Source organism: Anguilla rostrata, unplaced genomic scaffold (assembly GCF_018555375.3).
Source record: "Anguilla rostrata isolate EN2019 unplaced genomic scaffold, ASM1855537v3 scaf0242, whole genome shotgun sequence".
Lineage (NCBI taxonomy): Eukaryota > Metazoa > Chordata > Actinopteri > Anguilliformes > Anguillidae > Anguilla > Anguilla rostrata.
In genome coordinates, this window is record NW_026985790.1 from 1 (window position 1) to 26,088 (window position 26,088).

Below are 26,088 nucleotides of genomic sequence, written 5' to 3' on the forward strand. Positions count from 1 at the left end.
TCAGTCTCTCTTTTAAGGTTACAGTGACTTCAGCTGGCTGGGAATATTACTGGTAAAAAGAAACTGAATCACATGACATAGCCCATATTTCCAGAACATCTAAAGGCTCTTACACCCTCAGTGCTGCTCCTCTTACACACACAGGGGGGAGACCCAGTCTGGTACACAGAGTATAGTTACCCCACCCACATACAGGTATTAGGTGAGTGTTGACAAGCATTATTCAGTGATGCAAAATTGGCACATTTGACCCATAATGCACTCGTTCCAATTGCTGTGATGATTCTGGGATCCTGTTTCTTAGTTTAATTCTTGTACCATCACGATCAGGATTAGAGCTTTTTCATTTCTGATTTTTGAATATCTTTTCTTAATATCATTGAAAATAGGAATGCAGCTGCCCTGGTTTTTGTTCTTCATTTAGGGTGATTTGTTTTTTCCATAGTCATAAAAATACCGTCATGACAACAGAACTGTGACCCAGTCTGTCTGTTTCCACAGCCCTGCCTAATGCCTCTCTGACTGTAGAGCCAAAATGGCGCCCACTGTACAATGGAGAGACCGTCACCCTGAGGTGTGAGGTGGACTCCTACAGCAACTGGACATATTCCTGGTACAAAGACCATGCCCAGATGGCTGTGTCTCAAATTGCTGGTCCCAGTGTAACTGGTAACAGGCTCACCATCCCTGGTGCTGCTGGGTCTGACCAGGGGCAGTACTGGTGTGAGGGGAGGCTGGAGGGGAGAAATGTGACATCACAGCGCAGCGACTCCATCAATCTGACTGTTGCAGGTGAGTCTCAGGTAGGCTTTCAATTTGGATATGTCACATGCTCTATTGGATTCAGATCTGGGGACTGTGCAGATCATTGGAGTAAAATGAAGTCGCCGTCTTGTTTGTGGAACCAGCTAGAGGAGACGTGTGCTTTGTGACATGGCACATTACTTATTGTAAGTATCCACTTGATAAAAGGTAGACTGTGGTCATAAAGGGATGCACATGGTCCGCTACAATGCTTAAGTATGTTCTGGCACTCAATTGATGCTCAGTTGGTATTAAGGGGCCTAATGTGTGTCACATAAACGCACCATTACACTACCACTACCAGCCGTTACTGCTGACACAAAGCAGGATGGGATTTTTATGCAGTATGCATTCATCCTGTTTCGCCAAATTCAGACCCTACCATCTACGTACGTGTCGTAGCAGAAATTGAGATTCGTAAGACCAGACATTTATCCATTCTTTAATTGTTTAGTTTTGGGTTGTGTATTCAGAGATGCCCTTCTGCGCCACACTGTTGTAAATAGCTGTTATTTGACCATTTGTGGCCTTTCTGCTAGCTTGAACGAGTCTGCCCATTTTACTCCGACGCTTTCATTAATAAGGTGTTTTCACCCACAGAACTGCCACTCACTGGATTGTATTGCTTATTGCACCACTCTCCGTAAATGTCATACATGTTATTGGGGCTCTAATGAATTCAGCAGTGCTAGAGGCTTTGTAGAATTATCCTAATTTCAATGATATTCAACTTATGCTCACACTATAGAGAATAAAAATATTCTGTGAATGATTTCACATATATAATTTTCTTTTGAAGTTATGCTTCAAATATTTGTATTTTATAAAATATTGCGCAGGACCACCTATTGATTCAAAATAATTAATCTTTCTGACATGGTTCTTTTTCCCTTGCATTTTATACACAACTGTTTCCTCCTCAGTCACATCTATATTCTGACAGAAGAAACTGTGACCCAGTCTGTCTCCTTTCCACAGCCTTGCCTAAACCCACTCTGACTGTAGAGCCAAAATGGCGCCCACTGTACAATGGAGAGACCATCACCCTGAGGTGTGAGGTGGACTCCTACAGCAACTGGACATATTCCTGGTACAAAGACCAGCCCCAGATGGCTTTGTCTCAGACTGCTGGTTACAGTGTAACTGGTAACAGACTCACCATCCGTGGTGCTGCTGGGTCTGACCAGGGGCAGTACTGGTGTGAGGGGAGGCTGGAGGGGAGAAATGTGACATCACAGCGCAGCGACTCCATCACTGTTGCAGGTGAGTCTCAGGTACGCTTTCAATTTGGATATGTCACATGGTCTATTGGATTGAGATCTGGGGACTGTGCTGGTCATTGGAATAAAATTAAGTCATCATCTTGTTTGTGGAACCAGCTAGAGGAGACATGAGCTTTGTGAAAAGACACATTACCTGCTGGAAGTATCCACTTGAATACAGGTAGACTGTAGTCATAAAGGGATGCACATGGTCAGATACAACACTCAAGTAATCTTCGGTACTCAAATGATGGTCAGTTATTATGGGGCCTAATGTGTGCCATGAAAACATTCTCCACACCATTATGTTATTGGCATTCTGTTGAATTCAGAAATGCTGGACGCTTTGTATAATTATCCTAATTTCAATGAAACTCAACTTCTGCTCACACTATAGAGAATAAAAATATTCTGACAGAAGAAACTGTGACCCAGTCTGTCTCCTTTCCATAGCCCTGCCTAAGGCCACTCTGATCGTGAAGTCAAAATGGCGCCCACTGTACAATGGAGAGACCATCACCCTGAGGTGTGAGGTGGACTCCTACAGCAACTGGACACATTTCTGGTACAGAGACCATAACCAGACAGCCACATCTCTCACTAAAGAGTACAGTGTAAACATCACTGGTGCTGCTGGGTCTGACCAGGGGCAGTACTCGTGTGAGGGGAGGCTGGAGGGGAGAAATGTGACATCACAGCGCAGCGACTCCATCACTCTGACTGTAGGTGAGTCTCAGGTAGGCTTTCAAATTGTATCTAAAACTTTAATCTTGAAATATTTACATTGCATTCCATTCACTTACCATACATAGGAGCAACAAACAGTATAACAATTTATACTATGGCTTGGACAAATTTTTAATTCCAATTGGTTGACAGCCATGTCAACCAATCGTTTTATTTGTGTTTGTATATAGGCATGGCAATGTGGGTAATTTTGCCTCATTATGGTTTCAAATCACTACATGAAAATTTCAATTTGTTTACTTAGCAATAATGAAATAAAAGGAAACTTAACACCATGTTATTTAAAAAAATCAATCGCTAAGTTGTGAGGATAGAAAGATTTATTTTATCCAGAAAATATCTCAGTTGCAACACATTTCACATTTTTGTGGTCAGGGGTGCAGCATTTATTAAGCTTGGAGATATTAACGTATCGTAGTTATGTGGATTAGAATATATGATACAGCTGACTGTTTTCCCACTATACCAGTTGCTAAATGCACCATGACAATAGTTGTGAACTTTGTTTTTCATTGTTTAATGTCTTTTCTCTTTTCTTATATTTTTGATGGCTGATAGTGAGACTACTCTGCATACATAAGAAAAGAGAAACACTGGTTTATCATTACCAAAGAAACCATATTTAGTGAATGGCAGATGTGTACATAATGGTGTTAGTTTTGTAATTAATGAAATGTCTTTTTTTTTCCATGCATTTTAGTTGTAGCCATAGTATAAGAGATATTAACCACTTCAGGGGTCCCACTTGCCACCCTGTCACTCCATATATTCTTATATATGCACAGGTTTATATCCTCCACATATCCCTCATCTCTGTGTCTCTCCACAGGTAGACTGGTGTTCGGTCTGGGAGCTGCTCCTTTGCTGCTGGCCTCCATTATACTGTGTGTGAAATGGTGCAGGAAACCAGGTGATGTCATTTTACAGGGGAGCACATCGAAAAACAATGTGTGTTTCAGGCTGCAACACTGTTCATTCTCACTCCCAGTTCTCTCCCTCTGTTGTGTTTATACATGTTTGTTGATGTGCAGGGTCGTCTAATGAAGCAACTGTCAAATACATTGAAGAGAATGTGGAAGTTGACTTATAAAACCTTCACACAGAAGCTGGATCAGTGTGCTCATGTCGAATGAAGAACGTTTGAGAGCTCAGGATTATTTTTCAATGTGATGTTTCTCAGCTTGCAGGAGGGGAAATCCAGATTGGGGGTGCAGTTATGGGGACACTCAGTGAGTTTTGGGAATGAAGCAGTCGTGCTTTTAGAGTGCAGGATCTGTATAATATATCTGAGGTCCTGATTCACCAGAGCTGCACTTGTGGTCTTTTTCTAAGTTAGTCAGCTTTCATTGCTGTATGTTTGTTTCAGGTCCTACGCTGAACTTTATATATTATGTAGTGAACTCGCCGCAAGCTTACATACAGCCTAAACAGCTGAGACTCTGCAACATGTTCAACATGCATTTCATGTGTCTGCTTTTATTAGTATTACATTAAATGGAATTTAAAGTGTGTTCTTTTTCTGTTCCTTCTTTGTTTTGTTAACATAAGAAATAAATGAAAAAAATAAAAATGTGTAATGCAACATCCCCAGTAGGTCAGTTATACCACCTTCCACTGTGGTGAACAACACAATCTAATCCAAGTGTGAGAAAGAGAAACCGAACAGGAATGCTGAGCTGAATGTGGACAAAGAAGCTGAGGGCTCGATTGTTTTTATTATATTAATTTTATATAATTACTGTTAATACTTCTACTGTAATAACAATGTTACCAGTCATAACTTTCTTGTGTTCATTCTTCGTGGGGATGAATCGTGACAAACAAATATTAATAAATAAGTAGGCTAAAGCTGGCATTTGTCTCTCTTGATGCTATATTATGCTGATTCCACCATATTATTTTGACTACATTGTCATTTTGATATTGCTTGTAATATCATATCATCATTAAAAATGTTATTAGTTGCGGTTTTTCTGTCTTTGCATGATGAAGTTTTCGATGATAACAAAGAGTAATCACATATGAAAAATAAATAGGCCATCATTGTCAGGACTTGCGAGGGAATGGACCCAAATGCAGAGTAAAAAAAGAACTTCAAAAGAAAAATTCACACAAAGACTTTAATTACCAAAATTAAGGAACAAATGCAGGAAACCAGAAAATGCCTCATAGGGCAAATCCCAAAAACACAAAAGAAAAATACAAAAAGACAGAAGAAGAAAAACACACAGAACAAATCTCAGGCAGGGCAGGAACTCATGGGCGGACACACAGAGGCAGGAAAACATGTGTAAACACAAGGAACCAGCACCCAAGTCAGGGAAGCAAAGAACTGAAATAGACACGATACTGAAGAGACACAGGAGGGCACAATGCACAAATAGACAACAGAGAGGGAAGGGAAAAGGAGACATAACCAAAAAACAATAATAGAATAATTGAAAACAATAATACAATTAAACAGGGAAAAGGAGCAGGCTAGGTACCTTGCTCAAGGGTACAACGGCTGTGTCCTACACAGGAATCAAACCTGTGACTTTTGGGTTACAAGCCCAGTTCTACTCATTATACTGCGATATCGCTCATGCTAACATAATAGCAGTGTCTTTGGAAGTTCATCACATTTGCTGTCCTTTCTGAACCAATGTTGCTTTAAAGCAGTATCCGTTCAAATGCCTTCATAAGGATCATATAGTTTTAAAGTGCCCTGAGGTTCTGTTGACGCGTGGTGCTCAATGGATAGTGGTCACTCCTGGCTCAGGGCTGATGTATAATGTTCATGTACAGGAGACCTCTGGATTGAAACAGTGCTGCAGTCATTAATGCATGTTATGAAACATTTCTAATAGGAATCAATAAAATGTATACAACACAATAGACGTTGATATAACACACTTAAATAATAACTGATTGAGATAACCTTTATTTTTTTTTCCTAACATGGAATGGACACCTAGCTGTTTACCTGACTATAAACACAAACATACGGACTTTCACATTTCTCCAGAGGAAGAAAGTGCTGCATCACACATGTACTCTGGCATATGCACGCACTGTTATTTTCCTGCCACTCACAGGGGCAAAGCTGCAGAACGGTTATTAAAATACACAGGCATGTCATACTTCTCTGATTACCTCTTCTAAAAAAAAAATATTAAAGTACCAATTGTGGTAGGGTGGGCGTGGTTTTGCGTTGGCTGCAGAGAGAGAGTGGGCGGGGCGGCTCTCGGAACTCTGCGCCACAGCTGTTGGGGATTATTAATCAGCACTGATGGTTAATTGTTTGATTGATGGACAATGTGCTGATTACCTCGACAGTGAGCCTGGATGCTTAAAAAGCTGGTCTACAGAGACAGAAGCGAACGGACTGGAGACGGAGGAAGAGCTGACGGACAGTCAGCAGTGAAGTGTGTGTATTCCGAACAGAAAGCCGCGTGGCGGCCGTAAAATAAGAAGACGCATTCGCGTCCAAAAAAAAAACTCTCGTCTTTCTCATCTCTTAAACGAGCGGTGGCACTCGGCTTGCTACAGTGGTGGCCCGTGCGGGGGGACGGCAGGAAGAGAGAGAGAGAGAGAGAGAGAGAGAGAGGAGGTCAGAAATGGACCCAAACCGGAGCGAGACGGCGCAGCCTCTCGTAGCGCTGGCGCGGATGCTGGAGGGGATGGCCCAAATGCAGGAGCGGCAGGCGGCCATACACACAGAGCAGATGGAGGCTCTGCGTGCACAAGCCTCCCTCCAGACACAGGCGCTGCGACAGCTGGCTGCCGCCGGGGAAACAAGCTCCCGGGACCCGCCGTCCCGATCCCCTCTCCGGATCCACCTACCCAAAATGACCGCCGACGATGACATCCAGGCATTCGTGGAGAGTTTTGAGGTGGCAGCGGAGGCGTGCCGGTGGCCCCACGAGGAGTGGGTAGTACACCTCCTGCCCCTCTTAACTGGGGAAGCCCAACAGGCGGCGCATGGACGGATTATAAGACCGTGAAGAGGGCGATCCTGGACCGACTGGGCTGCAGCCCGGAGGATTACCGGCGCCGGTTCCGGACGGCGAACCTGGTGGCGGATGACCGTCCCTTCGCATACGCCCAAAGGCTAACCCACATGGCCTGGCATTGGCTGCAACCAGAGATCCGGTCCGCCGGGGGCGTGGTGGAGCAGGTCATACTGGAACAGTTCCTGGAAGGGTTGCCGGAGGGAACGGCCAATTGGGTGCGCTGCCATCGCCCGACCAACCTAGAGGGGGCGGTTACCCTGGCAGAGGACCACCTAGCGCTATACCCCTGCTCCCAGCAGCAAGCACGGCCGGAACCGGCGCCCAGGAGGAGACCCCCTCCTCGTACTGGCCCCGCCCCTGTCCCCAGGGCTCTGCCCCCTCCCTTCCCTAAAACTAATCCCCCCTTTGTTCCGATTCCCTCTCCAGGTCCAGGCTCAGTGGCGGGGGGCTCCGGCTCGCAGAGGGCGCCTCAGACGCTCGGACCGGGGTGTTGGCGGTGCGGACAGCTGGGCCACCTGCGCCGCGATTGTCCACTTATGGAAGTGGGGCAGGTGGTCCGGGTGGTCGGGCTGCCCACTTCCGCTCCCGATCAGGAGGGAGCGTACTGCATCCCGGTAAGGGTGCAAGGGAGTAAACACCGGGCGCTGTTGGATTTGGGGAAGTGTGACGTGTGTGCTGTTGACGGTGGTGACGCAGGGCCGTCCGACACGGCCGGGGCGGGGAGGGACCCAGACGAGCCTCCGGTTGAGACTCCCCGGGGTCCTGTATTCCAACCCGCGGAGGATTTCCCACTCGAGCAGTCTCGGGACGACACCTTACGCTTTGCCTATGACCAAGTGATGCGTATTGATGGTCAGCAGGTGCGCCCCGATGCAGTACTCTCGCACCCTTATTTTTCTATTATTAGGGACAGGTTGTATCGAGTGTGTCGTGACGCTCAGACCGGTGAAGAAACAACCCAGTTGTTGGTACCCTAAAACCGCCGGGAAATGGTTTTCCAGGCGGCTCATTACAACCCCATGGCGGGACACTTAGGGTATGATAAGTCACTACACCGAATAATGGCTCGGTTTTACTGGCCGGGCATTTGGGCGGACGTACGTCGGTGGTGTGCGTCCTGTCCCGAATGTCAATTAGTGAACGCCCCGGCCACCCCAAAAGCGCCTTTGCGCCCACTACCCTTAATAGAGGTTCCCTTTGATAGAATCGCTATGGACCTCATTGGGCCATTTGAACGGAGCACCCAGGGATACCGTTTCATGTTGGTCTTGGTGGATTATGCGACCCGGTATCCCGAAGCAGTGCCGTTGCGCAATATTTCAGCTAAGAGTGTTGCACAAGCTCTGTTTCAAATTATCTCCCGCGTCGGAATCCCGAAAGAGATTCTGACTGACCAGGGCACTTTGTTTATGTCACGTACACTAAATGAGCTATACGGATTACTGGGCGTCCGCTCTATTAGAACCAGTGTATACCATCCCCAAACAGATGGGCTTGTGGAGTGGTTTAATAGAACTCTGAAGTCCATGATTCGAAAGTTCATTCACGACGATAGCCAAAATTGGGATAAGTGGTTAGTCCCTCTATTATTTGCAGTGCGGGAGGTTCCCCAGGCCTCCACGGGATTTTCTCCCTTTGAACTGTTATTCGGTAGAAAACCTCGGGGAATATTGGACCTAGTTAAAGAAAGCTGGGAGGACAGTCCAAGCCCCAGCAAAAATGAGGTGCAATACGTCATGGACCTGCGAGCAAAACTCCATACACTGGGTCGGTTGTCACGGGAGAATTTGCTCGAGGCTCAGGAACGTCAGCAGAGGCACTACAATAGAGGGACGAAACTACGACAATTCTCGCCGGGAGATAAAGTCCTGGTATTACTTCCAACCTCCAGTACAAAATTACTCGCCAAGTGGCAAGGGCCCTTCGTGGTCACACGACGAGTTGGGGAGGTTGACTATGAAGTGGAGCGTGCTGATAGAGAGGGAGCGAAACAGATTTATCACCTCAATTTATTAAAAGCATGGAAAGAGGTGGTGGCTGTTTCTCTGGTAACGGTGGATCAGGAGAGGGACGAGCTGGGGCCGGAGGTAGTAAATTCAATCAATCAGACCCCACCCCTTTCAGATAGCCACCTCTCGCCAAGTCAGAGAGCAGACCTTGCCCTGTTGCAAAAATGGTTTGCGGATGTGTTTTCTCCCCTACCAGGATGCACAAACCTCATACACCACCATATCGATACCCCCCCGGGAGTAACGGTACGTTCCCGTCCCTATAGACTGCCAGAGCACAAAAAGAAATTGGTGCAGGCAGAAATAAAGGCCATGCTGGAGTTGGGTGTAATAGAGGAGTCCCACAGTGCCTGGAATAGCCCCATCGTGCTGGTAAGTAAGCCGGATGGCTCTATTCAATTCTGTGTGGACTATAGGAAAGTGAATGCTGTGTCACATTTTGATGCCTATCCTATGCCTAGGGTCGACGAACTCCTGGATCGGCTGGGCACGGCTCGTTTTTTTTCGACACTGGATCTGACTAAGGGCTATTGGCAGATTCCCTTGTCTGCAAAGTCCAAAGAGAAATCGGCTTTCTCCGCTTCGGACGGTTTGTACCAATTCCGAACACTTCCGTTTGGGTTGTTCGGGGCCCCAGCCACCTTCCAGCGCCTGATGGATCAGCTGCTGCGTCCGCATGCTGCGTATGCTGCTGCCTATCTGGATGACGTTATCATCCACAGTAGCAGCTGGGCACAGCATATGCGGCATGTGGGGGCGGTGCTCGAGTCCTTGGGGCAGGCGGGGCTCATGGCTAACCCAAAGAAGTGTGCGATTGGCCAAGCGGAGGTACGGTATTTGAGGTACCACTTGGGAAGTGGACAGGTGCGACCTCTGGTGGATAAAACCGCGGCGATTGCGACCTGTCCACGACCCAAGACGAAAAAAGAGGTGAGGAGGTTCTTGGGGTTGGCTGGCTACTATAGGCGGTTTATTCCGGCGTTTTCACAGCTGACCAGCCCCTTGACTGATTTAACTCGCAAAGGTGTCTCAGATCTGGTCCAGTGGACGGAGCCGTGCCAGCGAGCATTTGAGAGGGTAAAGGAAGCCCTCTGCGGGGAGCCGCTCTTGTTCACCCCTAATTTCTCTCTTCCTTTTATCCTGCAGACCGATGCATCGGACGGAGGGCTGTTTTGACCCAGCAGGTGGAGGGAGTGAACCGCCCGGTGCTGTACCTCAGCCACAAACTATCCCAGCGGGAGGCGAGGTACAGCACGGTAGAAAAGGAGTGCCTCGCCATCCGGTGGGCGGTCGGGTCCCTACGCTACTACCTGCTGGGTCGCCCATTCACCCTCTGTTCGGACCACGCTCCCCTCCAATGGCTCCACCGCATGAGGGATACCAACCCGCGAATCACCCGTTGGTATCTGGCCCTACAGCCCTTTAATTTCAAGGTGGTTCATAGGCCGGGGGCGCAGATGGTGGTGGCGGACTTCCTCTCTCGCCCCGAAGGGGGTGGAGGGGGGGTCGGTCATCGGCCGGATGGCTCCCCGGCCTAAGTCGGGCGGTGGGGGTATGTGGTAGGGTGGGCGTGGTTTTGCGTTGGCTGCAGAGAGAGAGAGTGGGCGGGGCGGCTCTCGGAACTCTGCGCCACAGCTGCTGGGGATTATTAATCAGCACTGATGGTTAATTGTTTGATTGATGGACAATGTGCTGATTACCTCGACAGTGAGCCTGGATGCTTAAAAAGCTGGTCTACAGAGACAGAAGCGAACGGACTGGAGACGGAGGAAGAGCTGACGGACAGTCAGCAGTGAAGTGTGTGTATTCCGAACAGAAAGTCGCGTGGCGGCCGTAAAATAAGAAGATGCATTCGCGTCCAAAAAAATAAACTCTCGTCTCTCTCATCTCTTAAACGAGCGGTGGCACTCGGCTTGCTACACCAATATAGCGGACGCTGCGGCTCATTAGCTTCCCTTCATGAGCATGTGATCAGAGTACAGAAACCACGCGAGCGTCTCCAACCTGCAGCTCCGTCTATATCTCGAGCAGAGGAGAGAGGAGCATGGCACTAAAATGCAGACACACTTGGTAACCGTTGCAGCTTCCTGCAGCTCTGTCTGGGTTAGGATACTCTGTGATTTCAGAGGGGATGGCAGCCGCTCTGAGAGCTTTTCAGTGTCACAGTTAAATGTGTAACTTTCACAGCTTTCTTCAGGTCAGCGTAGTTCAGCTGGGCATGCTGGAGTGATGCAAATTTCTATTGCAAATTACACCTCAGCCAACATAATCAATTTGTGAATAATATTTCTGTAAATAATATTCCGTACATCATTTAGCATTCAAACAGAGTTACATTAAAAACTTTAGGGTTATCTAAGACTTTAAAAGTTGCAGAAATAGTGTGGTTGCAGTATGATTTCAGAGGCAGTTGACTCTCACTGTGCCTCACTGTGTTTCTGTTCATGACCAAAAGACTCAATTTTGGTCAAACCAGACAATTGATTTACAGAATTGCTCTCACTAAGGCCTTTGTTTGTGCAGCATTTCCAAAGAGCCTGTTGGTATGACGGTGTCATTGTATGGTTGAATATGAGATTTGGTGATCTCAAAAATCAGCTCCCAAGCCTGGAGAAACAGACAGAACACAACTGATTCTGTGGCCAAGCAGCCATGAAGTCTGCATATGCAAGAAGGGTGGAGCCAGTTAGACTTCTCTCTGGGCTGACGGAGCATGGTGGCCAGATGTTGGGCTTTGACTGGCTCCTATGGCTCCCCATTGTTGGGCATTGTTTTTGCAGAGGTCATTATAGTAGAATCTCTACTCTCCATCACCATCAGGGAATCCGTGGCTCCGGATAGTAGAAAACTTTGTATAGTAGAGCGTACCCTAAAGATTAGTCAGGAGCCAAATTAGTACAGTATTTATTTATTTTTTTAACTCAATGGATTATTTTATTGCTCAAGTGCCCCACCTGCTGGCCAAATGATTTTACAATAGCTTCTGTTTTCAAGTAAATGTCAGAGGGACATGCACTGTAAGTTTAGAGGAGCACAGACAAGCACCCCATCCGGTGTAAGTTTGTAAGCACACAGATTAGCACCTCAATCTTGTGTACGTTTTTTAGTGCACAGACAAGCATCCCCATCTTTTCAAATGAATGCAACCAGCCTGCTGCTTGACTATTGAGTCTGACCAATCAGAGGAGTTGCTATGTTGTTATGGGACGGTACTCCTCACAAACTGAAGCCACCTTTCTGTGGACCACACTACAGCCTCTGGACAGCACAGTAGCCAATCACATACACCCAGGGCTTCACTCTAGCTAATTGTGAGCTGTCCTGCGGGTCCAACATTCACAGTCAGCTCTGGCACAGTCAGGTATTTTAGACCATGCAGTGTTTCATTTCACAGAGGACCAGTGCATTTAAGCAAGGTGATGCCCTAAAGTCTCTCTGATTCCCTGTGATAACGAGTGAAGTTCTGCACTTTTTCTTTAGTTTATAAAAAAGAAGAGAAGAAAACATGAAGCTGGTTTGCTGTGCAGGACCTACTTCCTTATTTTTGCTCTCACGAGCAGAGCCCCCCAAAAGTGTTGTAATGGTAGCGGGACATTGGTTATTTTTTCTCTGTGCTTACGGTAATTGGATTTGAATATGAAACAAAAGTACAGTCAGCTTTTAATATCATGGTATGTGTGTTACCATTTCTCAGAAACTGCTGTTTATGTGTTAAGTCCCCCTATTTTCAGCTGTGTAAAAGTTTTTAAAAAAATTAAAATTAAAAAGCAGAAGTTCTATCCTCCACACTTTCAGCTTTCCATTGCTTTGGTTTTTATTTATTTATTTTTTTTTTGTCTCATCTGTTCATAAAACTGTTTCAAAACTCTTCTGGCTCTTCTACTTTTTGGCAAATTCTAATCTGGCCTTTTGATTCTTGACGTTGATGTGAGGTTTTGCATTTTGCTGTTTAGCCTCTATAATTCTGCTCTCAGAGTCTTCTGCATTTGGGGGTTTGCTATATTATTACCCCTGCCCTCTGGAGACTGCTGGTGACATCACTGACCGTAGTTTTAGGGTTCTCCTTCACAGCTCCTCACAGGATTCCTCTGTCATCAACTGCAGTACAACTCATACAGGTACTTAGAGTTGTCTGTAGCATACACATCTCACATACAAGTTTGTATAGTTTATTCTCTGTTTGGCACTGTGAGTGTCTGTGGGTTTTCTGGCTTATGTTGTTGGTGGCATTTTGTCAGTAGACAGGAAATGTTAGAGTGATCTTCTGCAGATATATATTTAAATTTAGTTGATTTTAGTTACAGAAAAGCGGAAGGTAAAGCAGTGATGAAGTAGAAGGGTGGGAGCTTTTGGGAGAATTTTTTCGCAACTTGCTGTTCACACAAGCAGATAAGAAAAGAATGCATTAGAGGTGCTGTGCAGTATATATAATAGCCCAGGGGTTTCATTTTTATCGCCCTTTTGATCACTGAAGTTGAAGCACTAAACTTCCTCTTGAATCATGCAGGCAAACAGAGGGGTCACATTGATCTGTGAGTACTACCGAATCAGTTTTTTAATGTAAAGGTTTTTAACAGACAAGTATGGTTTTGTGGTGAAATTTGCATTTGATTGAAGAAAAAACAACAACACATTTGTTAAATTATGCTTAAATAAGTAGGACTTGAACTCACTAATACTAAATGGCTCTACAGCATTTGGGCTGCATTGGAATGACCTGCGTTATGGGAATGAAAGAAAAGAATGAGTGAAGAAGTATGCTTTTGCTTCAGTAGATAACATACCTTAAATGATCACTAACATTTTCTGTGAAAGAAGAAGTACAATTTTATGTATTTGTTATTTGAAAGAGACATTGGACAGTTAGTAACTGCCCAAGAATTAGCTTGATAACTAAATATCTTCAGTTGTCCCTTGGCAGGTGGGAAAGTGGGAAAACTTACAAAAAATATGTGCAAGCAGCAATTTGCAATTAGAATAAAAAGGTTGGTGTCCATCAATACACTCTAGCAGTAAAATAAAAAATGTGCTACTGTAGCATATTGTGCTACAAATAAAATAAAACAAAAAAATTACATGATAAAAGGTAAAACAATTGCACTTACTAATATGACAGTGGTTATATGTAACTGGCTTTTTAACCAGAACTTTCAGTGTATTTTTGCACAGAACATGAAAAGGCTTCAGATATGTTCACACAAACAGATATACTTTCCATTCAAACTGATCATTGCCGAACTCGAACACTGACTGTTGGACCTGAGTTTACCCAACTTCCAAAGTACTGCATGAATGACATCTTGAAATCAAACACCTTGAAATCAAATGATGGGGATGTATTTAGACTTTTTTTGGAACATATTTATAGTTTTGTATTTTTCTTGCACTTATTGCATTTCTTGATGATTATGTCAATGATTCCTGTCTTTTTTTTTTTTTGTTCTTTTTTTTTACAGTGCTGAGTCTAATGACAAGACTGGGTAAGTGTTACTAGATTTTTAAAAAAGCCCCACCTTCTGTTACCTGATAATTTATCAGAGAATAACCTTATTCAGACAGTTTAGTGAAACTTATGATTGATAACAGAATGTCATGTTTCACAATAAGACTGTCTCACAGCATTATGATGTGATTAATTTGACTGCATATGTGGACGGTAATGTAGAAATATTATTCTGTGAGACTCGAGGCATGTCCTACAGTAGGGGGTGATACAGAGATCACAAACAGAAGCAGTTCTTTACTGTTCTAAACTAATGAAGTCACAGCATTAATCAGGACACTATAAACAGACATGAGTATTTCAACACATGTACTGACGTAGTGCATGCACTGTTTGTACAGGGAGCCCAAAGAATGTACTGACTCTGCAGCCTAACCGGCCCCTGTTCTTCACTGGAGAGACCGTCACTCTCAGGTGTTCGGGACGGCCATTCAAACATTATGGATTCACATGGTCCAGAATTGAATCAAACATTTGGGTGCACAAGCACGCATCCCACGATAACATCTACACCATCGCACCTGTTACTGAAGCCCATAGTGGTGTATACACGTGTTCCGCTGAATCCATGAGTGATCCTGTCAGACTGAACGTGTCAGGTGAGTCAAAACTGGTCAGCAGCTGAACACTGGTGGTCTCACTCATCCCACAGAGAGACCATATTTAACACATTTATTCAATCTTCCCCAGTGCACATTGTGCTTCCCGTACCAGTTCATTTATTACAGGCAAATATAAAATTAACTTATTTTCACTTAAATGGGCTGGGTACACCACCAATTGAGTTGAGTTTCTGGCTGTCACACTGTTTGTATTGTTAATATTTGAGCTTCTGTATGTTTTAATCCATGGAATGTAGCCTTTTCTATCTGTTATGATATAATGAGAGAACCTACTGCTTTAGCTCTTTGTCTCAACCCCAGTCAGAGCATGCCTGTCCCTCTGTAGTCATGTCTACACTCCACTAGCAAAGTTGTATGTAAAAGTTGTGTAAATTGCTCTGGGTAGGAGCATCTGCTAATGCCTGTAATGTAGTGTAATGTAATGAGCAGTAAGAGCTGTTTCACAGTCTGTCCGTCATCACAGCCTCGCCCACACCCATTCTGAGATAGTCACATGCTTTCCCAGTACATGGATAAGCGAACCATGTCCTACTGTATCACAGATTAAAGCCAGTTTGCGCTGCCTATTTGATGATGCCATTATTAGGAACCTGGGGGAGAGATTCAGTCTGTTCTCTCTGTTATAGAGAAACCCCACCTGTCCTGACTGTCTCTCCACACAGGCAGTTATATGCAAGAGAACATGTCAGTCTTTATTGTAAGGTTACAGTGACTTCAGCTGGCTGGGAATATTACTGGTAAAAAGGAACTGGATCACATGACATTGCCCATATTTCCAGAACATCTAAAGGCTTGTACATCCTCAGTGCTGCTGCACTTACACACACAGGGGGGAGACCCAGTCTGGTACACAGAGTATAGTTACCCCACCCACATACAGGTATCAGGTGAGTGCTGACAGGCATTATTGTGCAAAATTGGCTCATTCCCATAATGCACTGGGTAGAACTGCTGTGATGATTCTGGGGTCCTGTTCCTTAGTTTACAAGTTTCTTGTACCATTACGATCAGGATTAGAGCTTTTTCATTTCTGATTTTTGAATATCTTCTCTTAATATCATTGAAAATAGGAATGCAGCGGCCCTGGTTTTGGTCCTTCATTTAGGGTGATTTGTTTTTTCCATAGTCATAAAAATACTGGCATGACAACAGAACTGTGACCCAGTCTGTTTGTTTCTACAGCACTGCCTAAAGCCACTCTGACAGTACAGCCAAAATGGCGCCCACTGTACAATGGAGAGACCGTCACCCTGAGTTGTGAGGTGGACTCCGACAGCAACTGGATATATTCCTGGTACAAAGACCAGGCCCAGATGGCTTTGTCTCAGACTGCTGGTCACAGTGTAACTGGTAACAGACTCAACATCCCTGGTGCAGCTGGGACTGACCAGGGGCAGTACTGGTGTGAGGGGAGGCTGGAGGGGAGAAATGTGACATCACAGCGCAGCAACTCCATCACTGTTACAGGTGAGTCTCAGGTATGCTTTCAATTTGGATATGTCACATGCTCTATTGGATTAAGTTCTGGGGGCTGTGCAGGTCATTGGAGTAAAATGAAGTCGCCATCTTGTTTGTGGAACCAGCTGGAGGTGTCGTGTGCTTTGTGACATGGCGCATTACCTGCTGGAAGTATCAACTTGATAAAAGGTAGACTGTGGTCCAAAAGGGATGCACATGGTCCGCTACAATGCTTAAGTATAATCTGGCACTCAACTGATGCTCAGTTGGTAATAAGGGGCTTAATGTGTGTCACAAAAACACACCATTACACTACCACTACCAGCCGTTACTGCTGACACAATGCTGGATGGGATTTTTATGCAGTATGGATTCATCCTGTTTTGTCAAATTCTGGCCCTACCATCTAAGTATGTGTGGTAGCAGATATTGAGATTCGTCAGACCAGACATTTATCCATTCTTTAATTGTTTAGTTTTGGGTTGTGTATTCAGAGATGTCCTTCTGCGCAGCACTGTTGTAAATAGCTGTTTTTTGACCATTTGTGGGCTTTCTGCTAGCTTGAATGAGTCTGCCCATTCTACTCCGATGCTCTCAATAATAAGGTATTATCACCCATAAAACTGCTACTCACTGGATTTCATTGTATATTGCACCACTCTCTGTAAATTTCAGACAAGTTTTTGGGATTCTTATGAATTCAGCAGTGCTAAAGGCTTTAACAAGTGAATAACAAGTGAAGTTCCGCATTTTTCTTTAGTTTATAAAAATAGAAGAGAAGAAAACATAAAGCTGGTTTGCTGTGCAGGACCTACTTCCTTATTTTTGCTCTCACGAACAGAGCCCCCCAAAAGTGTTGTAATAGTAGCTGGAAATTGGTTATTTTTGCTCTGTGCTTACAGTAATTGGATTTGAATATGAGACAAAAGTACAGTCAGCTTTTAATATCATGGTATGTGTGTTACCATTTCTCAGAAACTGCTGTTTATGTGTTAAGTCCCCCTATTTTCAGCTGTGTAAAAGTTTTTTAAAAAATTAAAATTAAAAAGCAGAAGTTCTATCCTCCACACTTTCAGCTTTCCATTGCTTTGGTTTTTATTTATTTATTTATTTTTTGTCTCATCTGTTCATAAAACTGTTTCAAAACTCTTCTGGCTCTTCTACTTTTTGGCAAATTCTAATCTGGCCTTTTGATTCTTGACGTTGATGTGAGGTTTTGCATTTTGCTGTTTAGCCTCTATAATTCTGCTCTCAGAGTCTTCTGCATTTGGGGGTTTGCTATATTATTACCCCTGCCCTCTGGAGACTGCTGGTGACATCACTGACCGTAGTTTTAGGGTTCTCCTTCACAGCTCCTCACAGGATTCCTCTGTCATCAACTGCAGTACAACTCATACAGGTACTTAGAGTTGTCTGTAGCATACACATCTCACATACAAGTTTGTATAGTTTATTCTCTGTTTGGCACTGTGAGTGTCTGTGGGTTTTCTGGCTTATGTTGTTGGTGGCATTTTGTCAGTAGACAGGAAATGTTAGAGTGATCTTCTGCAGATATATATTTAAATTTAGTTGATTTTAGTTACAGAAAAGCGGAAGGTAAAGCAGTGATGAAGTAGAAGGGTGGGAGCTTTTGGGAGAATTTTTTCGCAACTTGCTGTTCACACAAGCAGATAAGAAAATAATGCATTAGAGGTGCTGTACAGTATATATAATAGCCCAGGGGTTTCGTTTTTTTCGCTCTCTTGATCACTGAAGTTGAAGCACTAACCTTCCTCTAGAATCATGCAGGCGAACAGAGGGGTCACATTGATCTGTGAGTACTACTGAATCAGTTTTTTAATGTAACGTCTTTTAACAGACAAGTATGTTTTTGTGGTGAAATTTGCATTTGATTGAAAATAAAAACAACAACACATTTGTTAAATTATGCTTAAATAAATAAGATTTATTTGACCTCACTAATACTAAAATGCTCTACAGCATTTGGGCTGCATTGGAATGACCTGCGTTATGGGAAAAGAAGAAAAGAATGAGTGAAGAAGTATGCTTTTGGTTCAGTAGATAACATACCTTGAATGATCACTAACCAAGTTTTTTCTGAAAGAAGAAATACAATTTTATTTATTTGTTATTTGAAAGAGACATTGAACAGTTAGTAACTGCCCAAGAATTAGCTTGATAACCAAATTTCATCAGTAGTCTCTTGGCAGGTGGGAAAGTGGGAAAATTTACAAAAAATATGTACAAGCAGCAATTTGCAAATATAATAAAAAGGTTGGTGTCCATCAATACACTCTAGCAGTAAAATAAATTAAAAAAATAATCGCAGAAGGTACCAATGTGGCATATTGTGCTACAAATAAAATAATAAAACACAAAATTACACGATGTAAGGTAAAACAATTGTACTTAATAATATAACAGTGCTGATATGTAATTGGATTTTTAACCAGAACTTTCAGTGTATTTTTGCACAGAACATGTAAAGGCTTCAAATATGTTCACACAAACAGATATACGCTCCATTCAAACTGATCATTGCCGAACTCAAACACTGACTGGTGGACCTGAGTTTACCCAACTTCCAAAGTACTGCATGGATGACATCTTGAAATCAAACAGCAATAATGGGGATGTATTTAGGCTTTATTTGAAATATATTTATGGTTTTGTATTTTTCTTGCACTTATTGCATTTCTTTGGCCATTTCGATGATGATGTCAATGATTCCTGTCTTTCTTTTTTTTTTTTTTTTACAGTGCTGAGTCTAATGACAAGACTGGGTGAGTGTTACTAGATTTTAAAACAAACCCCACCTTCTGTTACCTGATAATTTATCAGAGAATAACCATATTCAGACAGTTTAGTGAAACTTATGATTGATAACAGAATGTCATGCTTCACAATAAGACTGTCTCACAGCATTATGATGTGATTAATGTGACTGCATATGTGGACGGTAATGTAGAAATATTATGTCTCAAGGCATACTCAAGGCATGTCGTACAGTAGGGGGTGATACAGAGATCACAAACAGAATCAGTTAATTGCTGTTCTAAAATAATAATGCCACAGCATTAATCACTATAAACATGTCATTTAAATACATGTCATGTATTTAAACACCTGTACTGACGTAGTGCATGTAATGTTTGTACAGGGAGCCCAAAGGCTGTACTGACTCTGCAGCCTAACTGGCCCCTGTTCTTCACTGGAGAGACCGTCACTCTCACGTGTTCGGGACGGCCATTCAAACATTATGGATTTGTGTGGTTCAGATATGAATCAGATAGTCGGCTGCTAAAGCACGCGTCCCAGGATAACATCTACACCATCGCACCTGTTACTGAAGCCCACAGTGGTGTATACATCTGTGAGGCTGATTCCACGAGTGATCCTGTCAGACTGAACGTGTCAAGTGAGTCAAAACTGGTCAGCAGCTGAACACTGGTGGTCTCACTCATCCCACAGAGAGACCATATTCAACACATTTATTCAATCTTCCCCAGTGCACATTATGCTTCCCGTGCCAGTTCATTTATTACAGGCAAATATAAAAATATAGTTTTAATTTATTAACTTATTTTCACTTAAATGGGCTTGGTATACCACCAGTTGAGTTGAGTTTCTGACTGTCACACTGTTTGTATTGTTAATATTTGAGCTTCTGTATGTTTAAATCCATGGAATATAGCCTTTTCTATCTGTTGTGATAGAATGAGAGAACCTACTGCTTTAGCTCTTTGTCTCAACCCCAATCAGAGCATGCCTGTCCCTCTGTAGTCATGTCTACACTCCACTAGCAAAGTTGTATACAAAAGTTGTGTAAATTCCTCTGGGTAGGAGCATCTGCTAATGCCTGTAATGTAATGTAATGTAATGAGCAGTTAGGGCTGTGACACAGTCTGTCCGTCTTCACAGCCTCGCCCACACCCGTTCTGAGATAGTCACATGCTTTCACAGTACATGGATAAGTGAACCGTGTTCTACCGTATCACAGATTAATGCCAGTTTGCACTATAGGTTTGATTATGCCATTATTAGGAACCTGGGGGAGAGATTCAGTCTGTTCTCTCTGTTATAGAGAAACCCCACCAGTCCTGACTGTCTCTCCACACTGGCAGTTATATGCAAGAGAACATGACAGTCTTTCTTGTAAGGTTACAGTGACATCAGCTGGCTGGGAATATTACTGGTAAAAAGACCCAGTCTGGAACACAGAGTATAGTTACCCCACCCACATACAGGTATCAGGTGAGTGTTGACAGGCATTAGCCAGTGTGCAAAATTGGTACATTCCCATAATGCACTGGGTCCAACTGCTGTGATGATTCTGGGGTCCTGTTCCTTAGCTTATTTCTTGTACCATTACGATCAGGATTAGAGCTTTTTCATTTCTGATTTTTGAATATCTTCTCTTAATATCATTGAAAATAGGAATAAAGCTGCCCTGGTTTTTGTGAACCAGAACTGTGACCCAGTCTGTCTCCTTTCCACAGCCCTGCCTAAAGCCACTCTGACTGTAGAGCCAAAATGGCACCCACTGTACAATGGAGAGACCGTCACCCTGAGGTGTGAGGTGGACTCCTACAGCAACTGGACATATTCCTGGTGCAAAGACCATGCCCAGATGGCTGTGTCTCAGACTGCTGGTCACAGTGTGACTGGTAACAGACTCACCATCCCTGGTGCTGCTGGGTCTGACCAGGGGCAGTACTGGTGTGAGGGGAGGCTGGAGGGGAGAAATGTGACATCACAGCGCAGCGACTCCATCAATCTGACTGTTGCAGGTGAGTCTCAGGTACGCTTTCAATTTGGATATGTCACATGCTCTATTGGATTCAGATCTGGGGACTGTGCAGGTCATTGGAGTAAAATTAAGTCGCCGTCATGTTTGAGGAACCAGCTGCAGGTGATGTGTGCTTTGTGACAAGGCACATTACCTGCTGGAAGTATCAGCTTGATAAAAGGTAGACTGTGGTCCTAAAGGGATGCATATGGTCCGCTACAATGCTTAATTATGTTCTGGCACTCAATTGATGGTCAGTTGGTATTAAGGGGCTTAATTTGTGTCACAAAAACACACCATTACACTACCACTACCAGCCGTTACTGCTGACACAAAGCAGGATGGGATTTTTATGCAGTATGGATTTATCCTGTTTTGTCAAATTCTGACCCTACCATCTACGTATGCGTCGTTGCAGAAATTGAGATTTGTCAGGCCAGACATTTATCCATTCTTCAATTGTGTAGTTTTGGGTTGTGTATTCAGAGATGTCCTTCTGCACAGCACTGTTGTAAAAAACTGTTATTTAACCATTTGTGGCCTTTCTGCTAGCTTGAATGAGTCTGCCCGTTCTACACTGACCCTCTCATTAATAAGGTGTTTTCATCCACAGAACTGCCACTCACTGGATCTATTTCTTTATTGCACCACTCTCTGTAAATTGCATACATGTTTTTGGGATTCTAATGAACTCAGCAGTGCTAGAGGCTTTGTATAATTATCCTAATTTCAGTGATATTCAACTTATGCTCTCACAATAGAGAATAAAAATATTCTGTGAATGATTTCACATTTATAATTTACTTTTGAAGTTATGCTTCAAATATTTATATTTTAAGAAATATTGCGCAGGACCACCTATTGATTCAAAAATAATTAATCTTTCTGACATGGTTCTTTTTCCCTTGCATTTCATACACAATTGTTTCCTCCTCAGTCAAAACTGTGACCCAGTCTGTCTCCTTTCCACAGCCCTGCCAAATGCTTCTCTGACTGTACAGCCAAAATGGCACCCACTGTACAGTGGAGAGACCATCACCCTGAGGTGTGAGGTGGACTCCTACTGCAACTGGACATATTCCTGGTACAAAGATCAGGCCCAGATGGCTGTGTCTCAGACTGCTGGTCACAGTGTAACTGGTAACAGACTCACCATCCCTGGTGCTGCTGAGTCTGACCAGGGCCAGTACTGGTGTGAGGGGAGGCTGGAGGGGAGAAATGTGACATCACAGCGTAGCGACTCCATCAATCTGACTATTGCAAGTGAGTCTCAGGTAGGCTTTCAATATGGATATGTCACATGGTCTATTGGATTGAGATCTGGGGACTGTGCATGTCATTGGAGTAAAATGAAGTCATCATCTTGTTTGTGGAACCAGCTAGAGGCGATGTGTCCTTTGTGAAAAGACGCATTACCTGCTGGAATTATCCACCTGAATACAGGTATACTGTGGTCATAAAGGGATGGTCATGGTCAGATACAATGCTTAAGTATGCTCCGGCACTCAAATGATGGTCAGTTATTATGGGGCCTAATGTGTGTCACAAAAACATTCCACACCATTATGTTATTGGCATTCTTTTGAATTCAGCACTGCTGGAGGCTTTGTATAATTATCCTAATTTCAGTGAAACTCATCTTAGGCTCACACTATAGAGAATAAAAATATTTTGTTTACAATTTAACATATATAATTTATTTTGGGTGAAATGCTTAAAATTTTAATATTTATGGAATATTGTGCAGGACCACCTACGAGTCAAAGAAAATTTACATTTCTGCCATTGTTATTTTTCCTTGCAGTTTATGCACAACTGTTTCCTCTGTCATCTCTAAATTCTGACAGAAGATACTGTGACCCAGTCTGTCTCCTTTCCACAGCCCTGCCTAAGGCCTCTCTGACAGTAGAGCCAAAATGGCGCCTACTGTACAATGGAGAGAACGTCACCCTGAGGTGTGAGGTGGACACCTACAGCAACTGGACACATTTCTGGTTCAGAGACCATAACCAGACAGCCACATCTCTCTCTAAAGAGTACAGTGTAAACATCACTGGGGCTGCTGGATCTGACCAGGGGCTGTACTGGTGTGAGGGGAGGCTGGAGGGGAGAAATGTGACATCACAGCGCAGCGACTCCATCACTCTGACTGTTGCAGGTGAGTCTCAGGTAGGCTTTCAAATTATATATAAAACTTTATCCTTAAAATATTTACATTACTTTCCATTCACTTACCATACATAGGAGCAACAAACAGTATAACAATTTATACTATGGCTTGGACAAATATTTAATTCCGATTGGTTGACAGCCATGTCAACCAATCGTTTTATTCGTGTTTGTGTATAGGCATGGCAATGTGGGTAATTTTGCCTCATTATGGTGTCAAATCACTACACGAAGACAATCAATTTGTTGACTTAGAAATCCTGAAATAAAAGGAAACACCACTTTATTAAAAAGATAAATAGAAAGCAGATAGAAAGCGTTTTTTTATCCAGAAAATATTTTTTGAACACATTTTACATTTATGTGCTCAGGGGTGCAGCATTTATTAAGCTTGGAGATATTAACGTATCGTAGTTATGTGTATGATAATATATGATACAGCTGACTGTCTTCCCACTATACCAGTTGCTAAATGCATCATGACAATAGTTGTGAACTTTGTTTATCATTGTTAATGTCTTTCCTCTTTTCTAATATTTTTGATGGTTGATAGTGAGACTACTCTGCATATATAAGAAAAGAGAAACACTGGTTTATCATTACCAAAGAAACCATATTTAGTGATGTGGCAGATGTGTACATAATGGGGTTAGTTTTGTAATTAATAAAATGTCTTTAAAAATACCTTTTCATTTAAATTTTTCCATGCATTTTAGTTGTAGCCATAGTATAAGATATATTAACCACTTCATGGGTTCCGATTGCCACCCTGTCAGGCCATATATTCTTGTATTTGCACAGGTTTATATCCTCCACAGACTGTTATTCGGTCTGGGAGCTGCTCCTCTGCTGCTGGCCTCCATTATACTGTGTGTGAAATGTTGCAGGAAACCAGGTGGTGTCATTTTACAGGGGAACACATCTAAAAACAACGTGTGTTTCAGATTTCAGGCTGCAACACTGTTCATTCTCACTCCCAGTTCTCTCCCTCTGTTGTGTTTATACATGTTTGTTGATGTGCAGGGTCATCTAATGAAGCAGCTATCAAATACACTGAAGAGAATGTGGAAGTTGACTTATAAAACCTTCACACAGAAGCTGGATCAGTGTGCTCATGTCAAATGAAGAACATTTGAGAGCTCAGGATTATTTTTCAATGTGATGCTTCTCAGCTTGCAGTAGGGGAAATCCTGATTGGGGGTGCAGTTATGGGGACACTCAGTGAGTTTTGCGAATGAAGCAGTCGTGCCTTTAGAGTGCAGGATCTGTATAATATATCTGAGGTTTCACAAGAGCTGCACTTGTGGTCTTTGTCTAAGTTAGTCTGCTTTCATTGCTGTATATCGGTTTCAGGACCTACGTTGAACTTTATATACTATGTAGTAAACTCGCCGCAAGCTTACATACAGCCTAAACAGCGGAGACTCTGCAACATGTTCAACATGCATTTCATGTGTCTGCTTTTATTAGTATTACATTAAATGGAATTTAAAGTGTGTTCTTTTTTGTTCCTTCTTTATTTTGTTAACATAAGAAATAAATGAAAAAAATAAACATGTGTAATGTAACATCCCCAGTAGGTCAGTTATAGCACCTTCCACTGTGGTGAATAATACAATCTAATCCAAGTGTGAGGAGGAGAAACCGAACAGGAATGCTGAGCTGAATGTGGACAGAGAAGCTGAGGGCTCGATTGTTTTTATTATATTAATTTTATATAATTACTGTCAATACTTCTACTGTAATAACCATTTTACCAGTTATAACTTTCTTGTCTTCATTCTTCATGGTGATGAATTGTGACAAATAAATATTAATAAATAAGTAGGCTGAAGCTGGCATTTTTCTCTCTTGATGTTATATTATGCTGATTCCACCAAATTATTTTGACTACATTGTCATCTTGATATTGCTTGTAATAGTGTATCGTCATTAAAAATGTTATTAGTTGCGGTATTTCTGTGCTTGCATGATGAAGTTTTCGATGATAACTAAGAGTAATCACATGAAAAAGAAAATAGGCCATCATAAATAAAAAATGAGAACAGCTGAATTTAATTTGATCCTAAATTATTTTTCAGCACCAATTGGCCAGGGCAATGAAGGGATAGGCTGTTGGCTTGGCAAGCGTTTTTGAGAAAGTAGACTATAAGTGACTTAAATTACCGGCATTTAGTAGACACTGTGATCCAGAGCGACTTACACAGCTTTTACATTGCATCTACATTGGATCCATTTATACAGCTGCACTTATACTGAAACAATGCAGGCTAGGTACCTTGCTCAAGGGTACAACAGCTGTGTCCTACACGGGAATCAAACCTGTGACCCTTTTGGGGGACAAAACCCGTTCTACTCATTTACTGTGCTATGCTCATGTAACATAATAGCGGTCTTTGGGGAAATTAAACACATTTTTCAGTTTCCCTTTTTGAACCCATTTTGGGGGTTTTTGCAGTATCCTTTTAAAAGCCTACATAAGGATATATAGTTATAAAAAACCCTTAAAAGGTTTGTTTACCTGTGCTGGGTGCCCCCAAAACTGTCAGAGTTTCGCCTTTGGCCCGGGTGAGCAAACAAAGGGTTTTTTGGGAAAAGATTGGGGGTACAATTTGGGGCTCACTGATGAAATGAGCAAAAAAAGAAATGGGAGCTTCAGTTGCCCTGTTTACGGAGTGAGAGCTGTGAATGGGTGAATGATATTTGCAGTACCTGGCAGCGCGTGGTGC

General features: G+C 43.0%; 1 protein-coding gene across 1 annotated transcript; it reads left to right on the forward strand.

The window, feature by feature from the left end:
- The first annotated feature begins 434 nt into the window (after positions 1–434).
- Positions 435–24,855, forward strand: LOC135246386 (basement membrane-specific heparan sulfate proteoglycan core protein-like). The gene is made up of 11 exons (XM_064319863.1): positions 435–792; positions 1,783–2,067; positions 14,274–14,297; positions 14,662–14,919; positions 16,126–16,410; positions 19,161–19,184; positions 19,562–19,819; positions 20,901–21,191; positions 22,163–22,453; positions 23,073–23,348; positions 24,383–24,855. The coding sequence occupies exons 1-11, from the start codon at positions 633–635 to the stop codon at positions 24,439–24,441; spliced, it is 2,211 nt and encodes a 736-aa protein (XP_064175933.1). The 5' UTR covers positions 435–632; the 3' UTR covers positions 24,442–24,855.
- The last annotated feature ends 1,233 nt before the right edge of the window (positions 24,856–26,088 follow it).

What these genes read in the sequence shown, in the direction of transcription:
- LOC135246386 (XM_064319863.1), top strand. Translation starts at nt 633, where the DNA reads ATGGCTGTGTCTCAAATTGCTGGTCCCAGTGTAACTGGTAACAGGCTC. An exon ending in CATCAATCTGACTGTTGCAG is followed by an intron (nt 793 to 1,782) that starts GTGAGTCTCAGG and finishes TCCTTTCCACAG; the next exon opens with CCTTGCCTAAACCCACTCTG. An exon ending in GAGTCTAATGACAAGACTGG is followed by an intron (nt 19,185 to 19,561) that starts GTGAGTGTTACT and finishes ATGTTTGTACAG; the next exon opens with GGAGCCCAAAGGCTGTACTG.